Source organism: Hyperoodon ampullatus, assembly GCF_949752795.1.
Source record: "Hyperoodon ampullatus genome assembly, chromosome: 17".
NCBI lineage: Eukaryota > Metazoa > Chordata > Mammalia > Artiodactyla > Ziphiidae > Hyperoodon > Hyperoodon ampullatus.
The window spans coordinates 10,998,224-11,016,110 of NC_136930.1; the positions used below are offsets into that span (position 1 = coordinate 10,998,224).

A 17,887-nucleotide genomic window follows, 5' to 3' on the forward strand; every position below is an offset into this window, starting at 1 on the left:
GTTCCCGCCGTGGGAACAAAGGGCTGTGGAGTCAGGAGGCTGGGCTCAGAGCCGACTTCTCCCAGCTGTTAGGACTCCGTCCCCTACATCCCGGCCTCAGCTTGCTCACCTGTGAGATGCAGGCAGCACACGAGCCCACAGGACTCTGCCTGAACAAATGTATGGCGAGCGAACGCCGGAGCCGAGAAGCGAATTCTTTGCTTCCCTAGTAATTTAGCGTTGTGGTTTCCAACGGACTGACTTATAGGTAAATATCAAAGATGAAAATGTGAAAAGATAGGTTTTTATTCGTCAAAAGTTAACAGCAACAGGCACGTATTAAAATGAGTATGGCAAAGCCTTTTACAAATGGCTTTACACTCAAGCTTTCTCCCAAGAAAATGACTGTTGCAACAAACTTGTAAACATAATTAATAAACAGTCCTTTACAGTAACAAGGGAAATACAATTGAACTAAAAGAAAGCACCGGTTTCTCTTAAAACTAGATTACAGTTGTGCTTACTACACATAAAACATTTTAAAACAAATTACAAAAGTGGAATGTTGTAAGTTTAAAATTAGTCCTTAGATTTTGTCCTAGAAAACATCTGTTCACATCAAAAGGCCCATCAAAGGGTAACGTTTCATCAAAGGGGGAGGGACAAGAAAACAATGCACTTTTTTCAAATCAAAACAAGAAGTTTGGTCACTTAGCTTTGTGCATAGTTTAAGGCATCTGGAGCGATCTGTTACAGCTGACCTCCCTTCCCCTCCCCACGTGTGGCTGCTCATTATGTCACATTCTAAAATAATAAATAAAAGCTGACGTTCCCAATCCTTCCCACGTGGATAAATAGAACACATGCACAGTCACACATGCACGAGCGTGCGCCACACACACATCCGCACACACACAACATACCTCTCACTCCCTGCAGCGAGAGGGACTTTAGTGCCCTTGCTCTGAAGGACACACCAGCCCACCCCACTTTATTTCATATTGGCAATACCCTGAGCTGATTATGGTGTTTTAAAACATTCCACCCTTTTCTTGCATGTGCAGGTCAAGTGTACATTAGTGAAAACAACATGCAATGTCTTCACTGCGGAATCATAATACAGCTAGGACACGGGTTCTGCCCCGCCCGCCCCGAATTAAAAACTAGGAGTTAAAAAAAATTGCATTGCCAAACAGCACTGGAGTGAAAGCTCGGCGGCACTCTAGGATAAATGCTCAGTTTCCAGTGCACAAAATAAAACGACAGCAAATGGGAGGCTTTGGTGGCATCCAAAGAAGAAGAAAGGCAAACCGGGGGAAAGAGCCGCAGTTTAGGTTTGATCTTTAAAATTCTTAGTGGTTCCTTCACAGTCATGCTCCGAGGCGGATTGAGAACCAGTATTTCAGAGTTGGTCTGTAAACATCGAGTCTGGCCAGAGGCGCAGAGGCTGGGCACTTCACATTTCCATTTTCTCCGAGAGAACTTAGTGGAAGGTAACAGATACACACTGTCGCGTCAGACGGGTTAAATTCCAAAGATTTCTGCTGAAGGCTTCGGTTCAAGTTTTCATGATGCTTCGAGAAGCACGAGGGCCACCGCAAAGCTTCCTGCAAAACTTTGTTATTCCCTTCGGTTCGCTCCCGCTGGGCTTTGCATATTCAAGGTTTCACACGAAAGCCAAATGCATATTGCTGTATGTTTGGGTCTTATAATTAAAAAGTGGGTTCAAATGATCCAACAGAGGAAATCTTGGAAATAAATAATGCTGGCGTCATTCACTTCCCTTGGCAGTCAAGAGTGAAGTTCTCTCACCTCAAGACCCCATTCACATTTCTTAAGAGCTCCAGAGGCAGCTGCCCACTGACCGGGAGGGTTAGGATAACCGGTTCTCCTGAGGTAATAACTGTGAGTTCAGCTCCTCAAATGCAGCATCAGCGTCCTCGCTACTGGACTGTTCTCGCTGCAGTCCCTTCCAGCTGGCTTTGTTCAGCCCCACGTGCCCGAGCATTGTCTGGGACAGCCTGGTGTTGGAGAACCGGGCCCATTCTGTGAACAGAGGCTCCACGAGATACGTCATAAAACCTGAGACAGTAAGAGAAAAGGTATTAGTGGATGTTCTGAAACTTTACAACGTCGAGATAGTGTTTACTCTCTTAAGTCTTACCTCTTCTTTTTCCAGTATTACCTCTTATTTTTCAAAAGATGTGTGTGTAGACTTACACATCTTCTCTGAAGAATCTATTTAGGTCACTTACTGAAACCTGAAGTAAAGGTGAACTGACGAGCACAGCCCATCTCTTCTGACAACTCCTCTCAGCTGCACCAACCATATCCTTCTATTTCAGCAAACCCGCGGCAGCCCTCTCGACCCTGAGGAACAGGGCACAGCGTGCCCAAGGCTAAGGGGGTCCCCCCGGGGCTGCGGGTGACGAGGCCAGACTGGGGCGCGGCTGCCCTACCATCCGGGCTGGTAAGCGTCACACCTGGTCATGAGCACAGTGGGCCCGCTATGAACCCCAGGATTTATAAAGCCCAAACGCATGCCACAAAGTGTGAGTCTAAAACGAAGAGGAGACTAGTTTAGACAATTAGGAAAGTGAACATCAAAAGTGTACCAGGGGCCTACTTTACAGACGCTTCCTACAATCGATCTCCCTTAATTCACAGTCAAAAAAGGAGAAGGAGTGGTCTCGGGCCCGTCTGCATCTCTGGGTTACATGGCACTCGAGCCCACATTACAGCTGACTTAATACTACATAGTGTCTTACACAGGGTGAAAGAAGCCTCACCTTCACAATCGGATCACATCTATTAGAAGCAAATAACATTATCTTCCTAAACTTCTGATCAAGGACAGGAAAATGTACATTCAAATTCTATCACTGGAAATAACTCAATTTCGTTTCTTTTTTTTTGGCGGTACGCAGGCCTCTCACTGTTGTGGCCTCTCCCGTTGCAGAGCACAGGCTCCGGATGCACAGGCTCCGCGGCATGTGGGATCTTCCCGGACCGGGGCACGAACCCGTGTCCCCTGCATCGGCAGGCAGACTCTCAACCACTGTGACACCAGAGAAGCCCAGCGCCCACTACTTTTAATTAGAAAAGTCATATACAGTCAGATGATTGAATTTTTTAAGTGTACAGATTATGGTATCTGAAGTAGTAGTTACGATATTGGAAATAAGGCTTTCTTCCATTCCTTTTTTTTTTAAATTAATTTATTTATTTTTGGCTGCGTTGGGTCTTCGTTGCTGTGCGCGGGCTTTCTCTAGTTGTGGCGAGCAGGGGCTACTCTTCGTTGCGGTGTGTGGCCTTCTCATTGCGGTGGCTTCTCTCGTTGTGGAGCACGGGCTCTAGGTGCACAGGCTTCAGTAGTTATGGTACGTGGCCTTCAGTAGTTGTGGCGCACGGGCTTAGTTGCTCCGCGACATGTGGGATCTTCCCAGACCAGGGCTCGAACCCGTGTCCCCTGCACTGGCGGGTGGATTCTCAACCACTGCGCCACCAGGGAAGTCCTCCATTTCTTTCCTTCATCTCTTCCATCCCCTACACACGTTAACTGAGAACCTTCTAGATGCCAGGCACTGCTCTGGGGTGGCCACGGATAAGCAGTGGACAGACAGACAGACAAGATGTGCTCTCCACAAGTTACGTCTGGTGAGGAGAGAGAGGACACGGGAAAACGGCATCACTGCAGTCACAGAGCAGAGCGGCTTCTGGCAGCCAAGCCACCCCCTCAGCGCTGGGTCAGGCTGAGCCAGCCGCCAGAGCCCTGTCTTTTCCAGGTGCCACAGTCAAGTCGTGAGCAGCCAGAGCGTTGCACCCAAATACAGAACCTTATTACCGCAGGTTTCACACGGTCCATCTTCTTCGATTCTCCCACTGTTGCAGCTGGTTGAGAGCTGCATCCTGCTTCTCACATCCAGCAAATCAGCTCTCACTTCTGGCTCTATGGTACCTAGGATTCTTTTAGGTCTCAAGTACCTGATAACAGTGCACGGGCTGGGGCCGCGGACACAGCCAGGCGGCAGGACGCTGCTCGTGAGCTGCTCATCCACCTGTGAACCCCCTTAACTGTCCCAGCCCACACGCCTCTCCCTTTTCTCCTCAGATACCACAGGGCGCTGTGTCAAACGCCTCACCCTTACCCGGTACGTGACAGGCCCTAGTGTTCCTACCAAAGAAGAAAGCCGTACGAATTAAACACTTCTGCCTGCTGACTGTGTGCTGGCTCCGAGGAACTGCTGCGCGGAGTTCACTCTAATCGTCCCCTGACTTACCCTAGAAGAGAACCTCTGCAAGCCCCATTTCACCTAGGATTTGATGTCAGAAAGACCAACACCGTTTATCTGTATAAACTGGGCCAACTATGCGGAAAAGAACACCAGCAGTGCCTGTGTCCTAGGGTGCCGTGGGGGGTCAGCCACGTCAACTGTCACCGCCTTCTACCTTATCCCTGCCCCCCGGGGGACCGGGTCCACAACTGCCCAACACTGACAAGGTCAGAAAGACAAGAACGGTTTGAGGGATCTAGCTTCTTTTCCCTTTTAAAAATTTCAGTTTTTTAGACCTCATTTGCAACGTCTCTCATGAATCAAGGGAGTAACTTACTGAGGCACGAAGTAAGCTGGGGCGTGTGCACAAGCCCTCCCTGCTCTTCAAGTCCCCTCTGCCCGTATTTCATCTGCTCTTCCGCATCCGAAGGTTATTCCCTTGAGGACCCGGCCAGAGCAGACGGGCTTCTTGTCCCGTCATCCCCTCCCCTGCACTCCTGGCCAGTCCCAGCTCCCGGGGGACCCGGCGTCCCCGCGCTGTCCCCGCGCTGTCCCCGCAGGCCTGGGCCGCACTCTCCCGCATCTCTACTGCTTCCTCTGCAGCCAGATCGTTTCTGCCCACTGCCTCCCCCGGAGGATCCTCTGCAGCTGCTGTACAGTGTTAGAGTTCTGTTTCTGAATTTCTCACCCTGCAGCACAGTCCGCTTTTCCGGGTATTAGCAATGCCACGGTACTGTGCTACCTTCCGAATTTCTAGAAACTTTCTCTCTCCGAAGTTTCTGGACACACTTCACTATTGTCACCCGAGTCCTGAGAGGTCCTGCTCAGTATCAGCCACCAAAATTACGCCTGTTCCTCCACATCCTTCTGAGTGACCCCCACTTGGCAATCCACCCACCATACCCCAAACCTGGCCCGTCTTCCCTCAGCTCGTCTACGACAAGCTGCACATACTTGAATCACGGCCCCTTCATCATGCTTTCTCTTAACGGTCACAGTCCACTCAACAAGCAGTTCTCAAGTGACCCCACCCCGAGGGGCAGCGCTGGCCTCGGGGACACACCCCCCCCCCAAAGGCCAGGTCGGCACCTGGAGCTGTGACGACAGGCATCCAGCGCCTCAAGAGGGGTGACGGCCGCCCGGAGAGAGTGAAAGCTGGCTTCTGGGGGTGACATCTGAGGTGGACCCTCAAGGCAAAGGAGGCTATAGGCAGATGGGGGGACTGGCGAGGCACAGAGTGAAGGAGCCCCAGGGATTTGGGGAGCCCTGGGGAGTCCCAAGTTTCTGTAGGTAAACGAGGGGGAAGGTGTTGGGGAGAAGACGGAAGAGACAACTGGAGGCCAGGTTACAAGGGGCCTGTGTGAGGTGCTGAAGAGTTAGCTTCAACCAGCAGGCAGCGGTGCGAGAAAAGCCGGCAGTCATGGAAGCTGGTCTTCCCATGACCGTCAGGCCCAGCGGTCCCAGAATGACGCCAGTGAGGCTCCCACATGGGAAAATGAGGCATTCTTTCCATTTCAGAACAGAAAGTTATTGCTACCTGCTCTGCTTTTTAGGAACTAAAATCAAATGAGAGTAAATTATAAGAGCCAAAAAAAGGGAAAAACCAGAATCAAATTTCTTAAATTATTTAAAAATTAGAAATAAGCATGATTTTAATACTGATATTTCAGATGTACCTCTCTTCTTGACAAACTTAAAATCAGTGGCGTTTTAAAAACCAGTTATATCTAAGTGTGCATAGTTACCAATCTGGATGTTGGCAATAGATTCGGTCTGACGATCACAAAGTGGACTCACACCCAGATGATACTTTTTTTCTATATCTCCTAGAAATTAAAAAAAGAAAAAAAGAATTCTTAATGCGGAATATACCTATTGGTTAACTATATAATGAAAGTCTTCATCTTACCTGTAAATCCTTAGGAATAATGTAACACACTTAATCCTCATGAGAGGATGCCTTCTAAATTAGCTCTTTTTTAAACTTTAAGTTATTCATACATAGAAAAGGCTGCCAAGCCGACATCCCATTTTACATGGAGAGGGTGGAAAACGTTTACTAGGTGTTATCCCAAGACTAATTCTGTCAGCATTTTAATTTAAAACTCAGATTTCTGAAAGGCAGGGGCATGGAACGCAGATCCTTGGTTCCTGGCTTTAAATCACAAAACCTGTCTTAGGTGGTCATACGGCCACGCCCGCCACGCAAGACAAGGGCCGGAAAATCGTTCTGTACAGAAAACCTTCCAGCCGGCTCCATGTCTAGTTCATAAATGCCTACACACACATCAGATCATTTCAAAAGAGAACTGCTAGTTTTCAAAACAGATGCTCAATTTGTGCATTATTGGTTATACGTACATCTACTGTGAATCGTCACTAAAACTATCAGGCACCTTCTGCTAGACTCTGCAATTGTCTGAGTTATTTTATTCAGATGATGCTAAAAAATGAACTGAATAGATTATCCCTCAATACTGTAACTTGCCTTGATGGAAGAACTCCTCGGTTACTTTTTCACTCCACTGCTTGCTTAATTCCCAGGTCCGACATGGGTTACAAATATCAGCACATTTCAAAGCCATCTAGCAAGCAAAATATTAAAATTGTCTTAAGAAAAAAGGTAAAATGTCAATTTTACTAAGCTTAATATACGTTAATAGTGGGGAAAAGAGCACCTTAGAAAAGAAAAAGAAAACGTTGCAACAGGAAATTCATTATCCTTTATACTGATTTTACGATACTATTAGTTGTAACCATCATTTTTGCAGAAACACTGAAAGGCTACTAAGCAAATTATACACGTCTGATAATTCTGGAGAGGCAAACATAGGACTGCACTAACCAGAAAGCTACAAAGAAATCAGCCACTTCTCTCTCATTTTTTAGATATGAGAACTTATTAAAATGAAATGCCTTCCCTCAAGATTTAACCACTCAGAAGACTACACGAGAATATTTCATTTTTATTCTAACAGTCATATGATTTGCTCTAGAAATAGAATCTTTCCAAGCTCATTTTACCTGTAGAACCAAATGCCTATGCCTGATGTCTTCCAGACGTAAGTCGCCTTTGTCCAGATGGGCCCTAAACAAGGACAGGTACTCGTTCTGCTGGCTGATGTCCGTGGCCAGTATCAGAGCGCCTATCTGAGCCTCCATCTGTTGTCTGGAATTAGAGAAACATAAAGAGAAGTACAAGTCTTTCAACTGAATAGCTACTTCTTGATTATTTTTTCCTTAAGTCTTAATACTCAGAAAGCTTTACAGGGCCCTAAGATATTCTAACTGCCGTTCAACTTTTTTTTTTTTGCGGTACGCGGGCCTCTCACTGTTGTGGCCTCTCCCGTTGCGGAGCACAGGCTCCAGACACGCAGGCTCAGCGGCCATGGCTCACGGGCCCAGCCACTCCGCGGCATGTGGGATCCTCCTGGACCGGGGCACGAACCCGTGTCCCCTGCATCGGCAGGCGGACTCTCAACCACTGCGCCACCAGGGAAGCCCCCCATTCAACTTTTAACCTACCAAAAAGATGGATTTAAAGAACGCATTTTAAAAACCTACTAAAATAATCAAAACTAAAACCAAGAGAGTTGGTAGGAAAATGCCAATGTGCAAACACTCCAAAAAGAATGCCTAAAGGTGGAATTATATGCCTAAGAAAGTCTATGTAAGATTGGCATGCTGCTTGAGAAAATTCTTCGCTGGGATGCAGTGAACAACCTTGGACTCTTGTTTGGTGCCTGAGATCTGAGAGGCAGAAGGAGGGTCAGATGGAGGAGAGCCCGTTCCACCACTGACTTCTGCAGACTTGTGAGCGTGTCTGACTAAAACCTGACGAAGTTCCACCAATTAATAAAGTTTAGACTCAACTATGCTTTCAGGGCCAAATTCAAGAATTAATTATCCAAATCTTCTGGAAGGGAAAAGGTAACATGTTAATACAAATAACAAATACATTCTATCATTTAAAAAACCGCCTCAAAAACAAATACCGTATGCTAATGCATGCATATGGAATCTAAAAAAAACTGTACTGATGAACCTAGTGGCAGGGCAGGAATAAAGACGCAGACGTAGAGAACGGACTTCAGGACACAGGTGGGGAAAGGGAAGCTGGGACGAAGTGAGAGAGTGGCATGGACATATATACAGTACCAAATGTAAAACAGATAGCTAGTGGGAAGCAGCCGCATAGCATAGCACAGGGAGATCAGCTCCGTGCTGTGTGACCACCTAGAGGGGTGGGATAGGGAGGGTGGGAGGGAGATGCAAGAGGGAGGAGATATGGGGATAGATGTATACGTATAGCTGATTCACTTTGTTATACAGCAGAAACTAACACACCCTTGTAAAGGAATTATACTCCAATAAAGGTATTAAAAAAAAACGGTTTCAAGTCAAATAAGAGAAATGTTTAAAAATTCCTTCTGTTTCAATGGGCCACCACAAACACTATCTTTGTATAATGATCAGTAAAGAGCAGTCAATAGATTAAAAGGCTCTAAGATGGTTTTTTGGGGACCCTAGTCCACCATCTTCTTGGTCTGCCGACTTTCTGAATAAAGTCGTATGGACGTATACACACTACCAAATGTAAAACAGATAGCTAGTGGGAAGCAGCCGCATAGCACAGGGAGATCAGCTCAGTGCTTTGTGACCACCTAGAAGGGTGGAATAGGGAGGGTGGGAGGGAGGGAGACACAAGAGGGAGGAGATATGGGGACATATGTATATGTATAACTGATTCACTGTGTTATAAAGCAGAAACTAACACACCATTGTAAAGCAATTATACTCCAATAAAGATGTAAAAAATAAATAAATAAATAAAAATAAAAATGTAAAAGGCTCACAGTATTGAACACTAAATAAAAAAAAAAACCTAAGCAAACATAAAAGAATGCTATTATGCAGTATTCCTTATTTTCAGTTTTTATTTGTATTAAAATATGAGAATTCAACAGGGTTAATCATGAAATGCAAAACATGATACAAAGGGAATAATGAAGCAAACAATTTAATCTGCCTTAGTCAAGAAAAAGAGAACTTAATATATACAAACACTGTGTGGTTTAAAAGCAGTTTTTATACTTGTACTATGACAAGAAACAATTTTACTTACCAGAAGTACTGTCATAACTCCAAATGGTATCCGTGAATACAGATTTAAAAAAATAAAAAGTCCAGCTTTTTTCTCACGGACATTACCAAAAACATTTTTGTTTTTTTATGAAGTTGTTTTAAATTGTGAAAGCGAGAAAGGAAAGAAAAATGACAGTAACTTAAATCTTGATACCCAAATGGATTTCTATGTCTCACCTTTTTTCTAGAAGTAGCTGGTTTATATCCACTGACATGGTTTTCCTAAGTGCACCTTCTTTTGGTGAGGCATCATTAAAAGCTTCAGTTTGTGGACCAATGACATGAGATTTTGTTGACCACCACCATCATTATCATATTGGGCTCATTTACATTAATGCTTTTTATTAGCCTTTCAAATGGCCTGCTCAACATCAAATGATATTATCTAAAAAAAATGTAGTATTTTCTGTTCTTTCAATTCATTAGTTTATCCTACAACTCTAGCAGTGACTCTAGGACTATGTTATTGAGGATACAAAAGCATTCTTTTCACATCTTACCAGTTTTGAAAACTTCCTGGAATAGATTTTAATGAATCTATTTCTTATACAGATTGTTTACTTTCTATCCAATTTACCTTTACAGCTAGAACTTATGGTTTCAAAAGAGCATAAAATGGAAATATGTAATACCATTTACATAAATAAGCAGTAAACCATGACTGAGCCATTGTGTATTTGGAGTGGATTTTATAGTATCTATGAGTGATCCTTCATAAAAATTCACTGAAAAAAAATTACTACTGACTGTATTTCAGAACAGGTTTAAATTATTAAAATTTTGATGTAAATTTGTAAAATAAGATAATTTACCCAAAAATTGTGGAACACCTGAATATAACAACATAATTTTAAAAACTTTATATGGTTGTTTTTGCAACTTAATTTCCACAGTTCATAACTAATTAATTTTGTCTTAATCCAACCTACCTGCTTTCTAATGGCATATGTGAGAATAAACCGGATTCTCTCAATAAACCCACTGCAGATCTCCAGTGGTGATTTTCCAGTACTGAGGTATTCTACAAAAAGAAAAGGGCATATCTGAGTAAATGGTAAGTCTTTTTCTGCACATAAAGAATTATTTGTAAGTAATATTAATCTGATTAAAATTCGAACATTCATTGAGAATTTATTTACTCCTTTCACTTCTTTAAACATGACACATTTTCTAGAATGCAAGAATATTAAATTTTGAGGATAAAATTGCACTAACCTTGTATAAAGTTGCCAAGTAATGGTTAGTTTTAATAAGGAAAGGTTGATTAACACCTGGATGATCCAGATCATGAGTGGCAGCTGCAATTAAGCTCAGCAAGACGTCCCAAGGAGTTACAGAATTGGCAAGCTGCAGTGCGGCAAGGAATAACTGATTACAGACATATTTGAAACACACTCTGCACCATTACAGTAGCTGTTCTAAATCAGCCCCGACGGAGTGTCGGCGGTCTCCTCCCGCCATGTTTCTCCGACTGCTCATCCAGGCCACGCAGTGCCTGCCAGGGGCTGGTCTCCTCATGACCCTGGCGACAGGCGTGGTATAAGGGTGTTCCTGCCCACGTGGAGTTCATGGATGCAGCTCATCCTTCATTTGAACCTAGCATAATTAAGATGACAGCTAAAGTATAAACCACCTTTTTGAGAAATAAAAGTTTTCAGACAACAAACAGATTTGAGTATTTCTGTTACTGTAGTCAGAGAAGGCCTATGAGGCTTTAAAAACATTTTTATCCTGGTGAGAACACTTAAGGTGAGGTCTACCCTTTTAACAGATGTTTAAGTGTACAATACTGTGAACCTATGACTGAGCGTGTGTGTTTATCAATAAATTGGTTACTGGGCTTCAATCAAGAACCCAAATGCAAGGTTACTTCTGAGGTCCCAAGTGTTGAAGGAAGCTACTGAGTAATCACGGAGCGGAAGTTTATGTCAAGCTGGTAACGAAATCCTCTCCCAATGGATGGACAGTTCAGAACAGCACACACAGTGTATTCATCTCAGAAAAAGCCATCCTGTACACTAGCTATTATAAGTTTACTCTCAACGGTCATTTACTATTCTTGATAAAATAATCACACTAAATAAGCTTATTTACCTGACTGGAGTTTTCAACGACAAAAAATGCTCAGCTGGAGTGTGTCGCACCTGCTTTTCATGAACCGCCTCTCGCTTCCCGGCAAGCTTCTACTCACCCTTTAAGGCCCAGCTCCACCAGCGCCCCCCCAGCCCACCTCCGTTCTCCGCCTGCAGCCCAGCCGTCGCCCAGCCCCAGCGCACAAATGACTGACTGCGTTCTTGCAGCACATTTCACATCCTGCCACGCTAACGCTGCCAGAGCGCAGCGTGCGCCTGTTTAGCTTTACATTGGGGCAGGGCTCTCTAAACGTGTAGGGTCCTGTGCCCTAACAGTAGAAAAGTATTCTGAGCACAGGCCACCCATATAGGTGTACTTACTTACAGATTACAAAACGGAGCCAACCCATATTGCACATGATAAAACACGGATGAAAACTGAAAAGTTTTAAAATATGAGATAAAAAATTTTTGATTCAAATTCTAGTATATTCTTTCTATGCCAGAATGGATTTTTTTTCCATCCCCTGAGCCAAGTTCATCTTGGTCTGAAAAAAACCACTGTCGGAGGGCCTGAATCCGCTAAAATAGTGTAAGCTGTTTGAGGGCAGAGAATGTAAATTATTTATTTCTGTATTACCTGTAAATGGTATATATATAGAGAGAGAAACTCCATGAAAGGGTAGAAGATGAAGACAGTTATTTCCTCTGGAGGATACGCAAAAGCATTAAAAAAAATAAAAGGTTTTAAAAGTGCTGCTTGGACTTCCCTGGTGGCACAGTGGTTACAAGTCCACCTGCCAATGCAGGGGACACGGGTTCAAGCCCTGGTCTGGGAAGATCCCACATGTCACGGAGCAACTAAGCCCATGCGCCACAACTACTGAGCCCATGCGCCACAACTACTGAGCCCACGAGCCACAACTACTGAGCCCACGAGCCACAACTACTGAAGCCTGCGTGCCTAGAGCCCGTGCTCCGCAACAAGAGAAGCCACTGCAATGAGAAGCCCGCACACCGCAAGGAAGAGCAGCCCCTGCTCGCCGCAACTAGAGAAAGCCTGTGCGCAGCAGCGAAGACCCAACACGGCCCAAAATAAATAAATAAGTAAAAAGGGTGCTGCTTACTAATCAAGATGAACAGAAGGCACGCTCCATGGAGCATACTGCATATAAAGCCACATCCCCTCCTGACATAAAAATGTAGGCATGGCTGTGGATATCTTATGAACATGTGATTTGTTAAGCAATATTCAGAAGTGTTATATTCTTATGATAACTTTGGCAGAAGAACAGACGTGTACCAGCCTGGGAGAATGCAATAATCCAGAATTGTTAAAAATTAATGTATGACTTACACATGACATCAAACAGTCTCAGGCAGATTAAAGAGTTAACTATTAAAAATAGAAACATGAGAAGCAGCAGTTGGGTTGTTAAAGTTCTGTGAAGGAAAAGTAAGTTCTAAGTTTGAAAACAAATCACACATGCAAAAAATTTTTTGAATAAAAATGCAACATTTCTGCTGTTACAAAAATCTTTCATCAGAAAAAAAAACTTTATGAGTTTCCTAACAAAGACAAGGAAGTCAATGACATTAATGCAATTTTTAAAACTAGATTTAAAAAAAAAGACAAATGTTATTCCCATTTCTGACTGTTGCTATTAGGTGCCGTTAGGCTCAACTGGAACAAAATTATAATCTATATTCTGAGGTTCAGCTTTGAGGACATAAAAAATAAATACTAAAGTTAGAGCTGATACAAGTACACACAGAAGGAACTTTCAATAACTTCTTGGTTTTCAAATATTTTTTTCTTTCTTTTTTTTTTTTACTTAGAAGAGCCAGGAATTAGCTCTTATGTATAAATCATAAGATATAAAAACCGAAAGCAGGACTTCCCTGGTGGCACAGTGGTTAAGAATCCGCCTGCCAATGCGGATTCCCCCGTGCAGGGGACACAGGTTCGAGCCCTGGTCCGGGAAGACCCCACATGCCGCGGAGCAACTAAGCCTGTGCGTCACAACTACTGAGCCTGCGCTCTAGAGCCCGTGTGCCACAACTACTGAGCCCACATGCCACAACTACTAAAGCCCATGTGCCTAGAGCCCGTGCTCCGCAACAAGAGAAGCCACTTTAACGAGAGGCCTGTGCACTGCAAGGAAGAGTAGCCCCTGCTCGCCTCAACTAGAGAAAGCCTGCGCGCAGCAACGAAGACCCAACGCAGCCAAAAATAAACGACAATTAAAGAAAACCAATAACGGCACCAATCCATAAAATAAAAGTTGGTGTTTAAACAAACAAATGGAAGCAGGTTTCCCACTACACACTGTCTATACAGCTTTCTCTTCACGGTCCCCACTGCACCTGGATTCTTCTCCGTGGCGGCCTCCTTCTCAAACACTGCCTCTGGGTTTATATGGTTCCCGACCGTCTGTCTGAAGTTGTGAGCTCTCGCCAGCCACCCAGTCACTCCCCAGCACATCACCCTATTTACGTGACTTCACAGCAGCAGTTCCCACAGTAGAGGTCAAAGTTCTGTTTAAAGACTGCCCCCGCTGCCCCCCACTGGGAGGGCAACTTTTTGAAGGCCAGGGACCTTTCCTGTCTTGTTTACCACTGGATTCTTAGCGCCAGGAAAACGGACAGGACAAATGAATGAAAACACTCGACAATGCGATGCCAAGTCAAGGACCCAAGGACCAGGAAGTAACAGAGGTACAGTCAACTCTGAGTGACTCTATTTCTATTTTCTTATCTCTATGATAAGGGGAAGGGAACTGCTGTATTTTAAATCTTAGTGCTTTTATCTGTATCCTTAACTGAAGCTTTGACTGAAGAGTTCACTGAGTATGTTAATGATGAAAAGTGTTTAAAATAAGAATGATCAGAGCTACATAGGCAAAAAGTGTTTACAACTAGTGCTGCCAGAGCTGCATGGGTCAGACAGTGTCTGCACCCACGTTCGCCCTGCACTCTCTCTCTGCCCCTCTGGCCCTGCTGGGTGCTGGTGCTCCTCAGCCCTGGCTTCGGGCTGGGCGTGGCCAGTCAGAGGGTGAGGCCTTCACAGCCCTGTGGACTAGGTTTATCTCCTCGGTGTCCCATGGGGCACTTAGCTCCATCATTCCACTTCCCTGGCTGTATGGTGACTACTTACCAATTTCTCCCGCAAGACTGTTCAACAGAGACACTTTAGGCTTGGCCCAAAGTTTGTTTTAAACTTTAATTAAAAAATTGGGGTGCATGGGAGTATTCATTTATCAAAACTACACACATAAAATGTATGCATATAAATGATGCCACAATAAAGTTAATTTTTTTAAGCCATAATATACTTTAAAAATTGGGGTACTTTCACATACTCCACATCTCTTGAAAAATCAGGAGACTGGCAACCACAAGGCTATATTCTCAGAGTTGGCATCAACTAGCGCCAACTGGCTCAGTCAGCCTCCTTCCCGCCCAACATCCGGCCGAACTAAGATCCCTGGGGAGGCGAGTTTAGAAGTAGGGCTAAGGGTGGCAGATGTAACTTTACAACCTCCAGGATCAGGAAACGCCCAGGGGCAAACACGGCTTCCATTAACATCTACAGCTGACGGTCCCCAACCCTGATTTCTCTGCTATGCTTCAGACTCCTTTCCAACTCTCTCTTAGACATCTGCATTCGGATATGGCTCGAATACATTTAACCGCACGTGCCCACGACGGAGCTCATCATCTCTGCCAGCCCTCCCTTCCTTTCTACATTCTCTCTCTCACAGCGACTCCCACCTGCCACTCAGCTGCCGGGGACAGTCTCCACCGACTTCTCTCCCTATTTCACTCCCCTAGATGCATCCAGACACCACATCCTCCATGTTCTGATTCCCAAGAGATCTCACCCAGCGCCTGCCTCTCTCCTGCCCCAAGGCTGTCGAAACAGCTCCTGACGGGCAGCGTGCATGTTTCTGGTCTCGTCTGAGTTCTTCTCCCCCCACGGCCAGGAGAGCTCTGTGAAGTCTCCTGCTTCCCTTCCGTAGCTCCCTATTCATCACGGGACCTGACGAGTGTCATCCCTGCCCTCGTGGAGCTCGGCGTAAACGCCGGGTGACTTGACATGTGTGGCCGGGCCGTACAGCCTGACCCTCGCTTGGGCTTCTCCAACCTCATTCTCGACAATCACCCCAGCTCTCTAGCTGTCAACTTACAAATACAGCCACACCTGGAAACTTGATCCAGCTACATCTCATTCTTGTGAAGGAAGCTTCTGATTTTAAGTCTGATTAAATCATTAACTTAAGGAAAAGTATTTGAAATTAAATCAAGGGCATTTTCTCAGGATTTTCACTGACTGTAAATGCCAACACCTTACCTTAGGTTCTTTTAGGTAACAGTGCATGGCCTGAGTAACATCTGCAGCGTGGACTGCATTGTGGTAAGGGTTTTGACTGTGGTAATCTTCTTGGATCATAACTGCGTCAAAGAAAAAAAAAAAAGACCCCAAATTTAACTGCGAACAGGAGGCATGTACAAATACAAAAATTGCAACAATTATGCATTCTCCACTTACCCTTCTCATGCGGCTATCAGCTAACTGTTCTGATTCGGGGAGATGATAATCACTTATCATAACTCACATGTATGCCCAAGGCATCAACACCACTTTGACTCTTGTTTGAAACTCTTTAAATGGCACGATGGTATTCATGTCAAAATTATAAAATTATTTTTTCCTTTTTTTCTCTTTTAAAATGTCAATCTATCATTGTGCCACACTCCTCTGACTTTTTTTTAAAAAAGTGTTTCTCAGTTTAATAAAAACTGTACAATTCAATCAACAAATACTCATTGTAGTAGATACTGTTCTAGGAACTAGGAATTCACCAGAGGACAAAAATCTTTATGAGGCTAAAACAATACAGATATTGGGGAATGTGAACGCGATCCCTGGGACGCTCCATCGGTGAGGTGAGGTTCAGATCTGCAGTTAGTTTTTCAGTAGTAGGGAAGGATGATCTGTTAATCCTGCCTTCTCTGCTCAGGGTCTGTATTACGCTACCATGAAAAAGTAGACTAGGATGAGGGGGTTGAGCCGTCCCCACTGCCACCAAACCTGCACTGTGGCCCTCACAGCCTAACACTCAACCCAGTGATGTCCAGGTGTGGTGAGCCAACCCCAAGGCGGTGAGCTAGGACTCACTGGTGAGAGGCGAACAGCATTCGAATTCTGTATTTACTTTGATCCCATCCTTTAAAATAGCTTTCTAGATACTCGTGTTAATATCTATTTATGTGTTTTATAACAGATATTAGTACAGTATTGCAGGCATACCATTTGTAAATAAATACGCATTAGAAGTTTCTCAACGTCTTAGGTAATAAATTTATCTTAGTTTGCTAATTAAGAGGAAAGAAAATATCACCTTCGTTACAAAAATAAGAATCCTCCTGCTAATTTTCTTCTAACATTTTTCTTTATTTGGTGAAAGACTCCAGTTTTTTTCCTAGCACAGTGCTCTTAAATATCACTGCACATTAAAACATATGCAAAATAATCTTTGAAGTTTACTGTCAAGAGATTTCTGGGATCAGAAAAAGAGGAGACCCAAGTGCAGTGTACCTGGATCTGTTAAGGTTTTAGCCTTCAAGAAGTTAGGAAAGGGCAGAAACTGTGTCATCTTTGTGAGGAAGCCGTGGCTGACGTGGGAGGCTGACAGCAAAGCTGACCCACTCTTCACCTCACAGCCCCAGCCCCCAGCGGCACTGGGCCTTCGCAACTTCCCCACCCGGAGGTGTGGCCCCCCCTCCATCTGACGGGCTCTGGCCACTGGGATGCGGCGGACAGCAAGGCAGGCCAGTGTCCAGGCTGGGCTCGGGGGTCTGGATGTGCCAGCGCTCTCCTGCCAACTGGCCACTGCTCTCTGAAGAAGCTCGGCTTGTTGTAAAATAGTTTTTTCCCTTTTTTGTTTTTAAAGTGGCTCTATTATGGTGCCAAACTCCTCTGCCTCCTTTTAATTTAACAGGAGATCATGTAGAGCTGAGCCGGGTCAGGCCCGGTGTCCCAGCTGAGGCCCACGACGCCGCCGTGCAGCTCACTGGGTGTCAAGGGCGGGGGCACAAACAAGCTCAGCCAGACCAGAAGCAGCGCTCCGCAGCCCTGCAGACTCGGGGCTAAACAAATGTGTGTGTTTTTTTTTAAGCCACTAACTTTGGGGTGATTAGTTTTAGAGCAACAGCTGATATAATTGAGAGAAAAGTTAAACAAGTACCAGTATAAATCTTATTACTGTTAAATGGGTTAGAATCACTTACCTAAAAATCTACGAAGTTTCATCATATCTAAATGGAAGTACTCAATTAATCCATGAAGACTAAATAAATGAAAGGTTAAACTTACTAGACTATTTCCTAAAAAGGAAGAAGAGGAGATATTAG

The 17,887-nt window shown here is 44.5% G+C and overlaps 1 protein-coding gene across 2 annotated transcripts in view; it reads right to left on the reverse strand.

Moving 5' to 3' along the window:
• Positions 1 to 1,852: 1,852 nt before the first annotated feature.
• PDE7A (phosphodiesterase 7A) overlaps positions 1,853 to 17,887 on the reverse strand; it is a gene marked incomplete at both ends in the record, with an annotated part of 105,688 nt that continues 89,653 nt past the window's right edge. For both annotated transcript variants that reach the window (XM_079722800.1, XM_079722801.1), the window contains 8 exons: positions 1,853 to 2,061; positions 5,999 to 6,079; positions 6,742 to 6,838; positions 7,278 to 7,422; positions 10,328 to 10,419; positions 10,614 to 10,745; positions 15,825 to 15,925; positions 17,765 to 17,860. In XM_079722800.1, coding sequence (XP_079578926.1) covers positions 1,853 to 2,061; positions 5,999 to 6,079; positions 6,742 to 6,838; positions 7,278 to 7,422; positions 10,328 to 10,419; positions 10,614 to 10,745; positions 15,825 to 15,925; positions 17,765 to 17,860 — 953 coding nt within the window. The remainder of the gene's footprint in view (positions 2,062 to 5,998; positions 6,080 to 6,741; positions 6,839 to 7,277; positions 7,423 to 10,327; positions 10,420 to 10,613; positions 10,746 to 15,824; positions 15,926 to 17,764; positions 17,861 to 17,887) is intronic.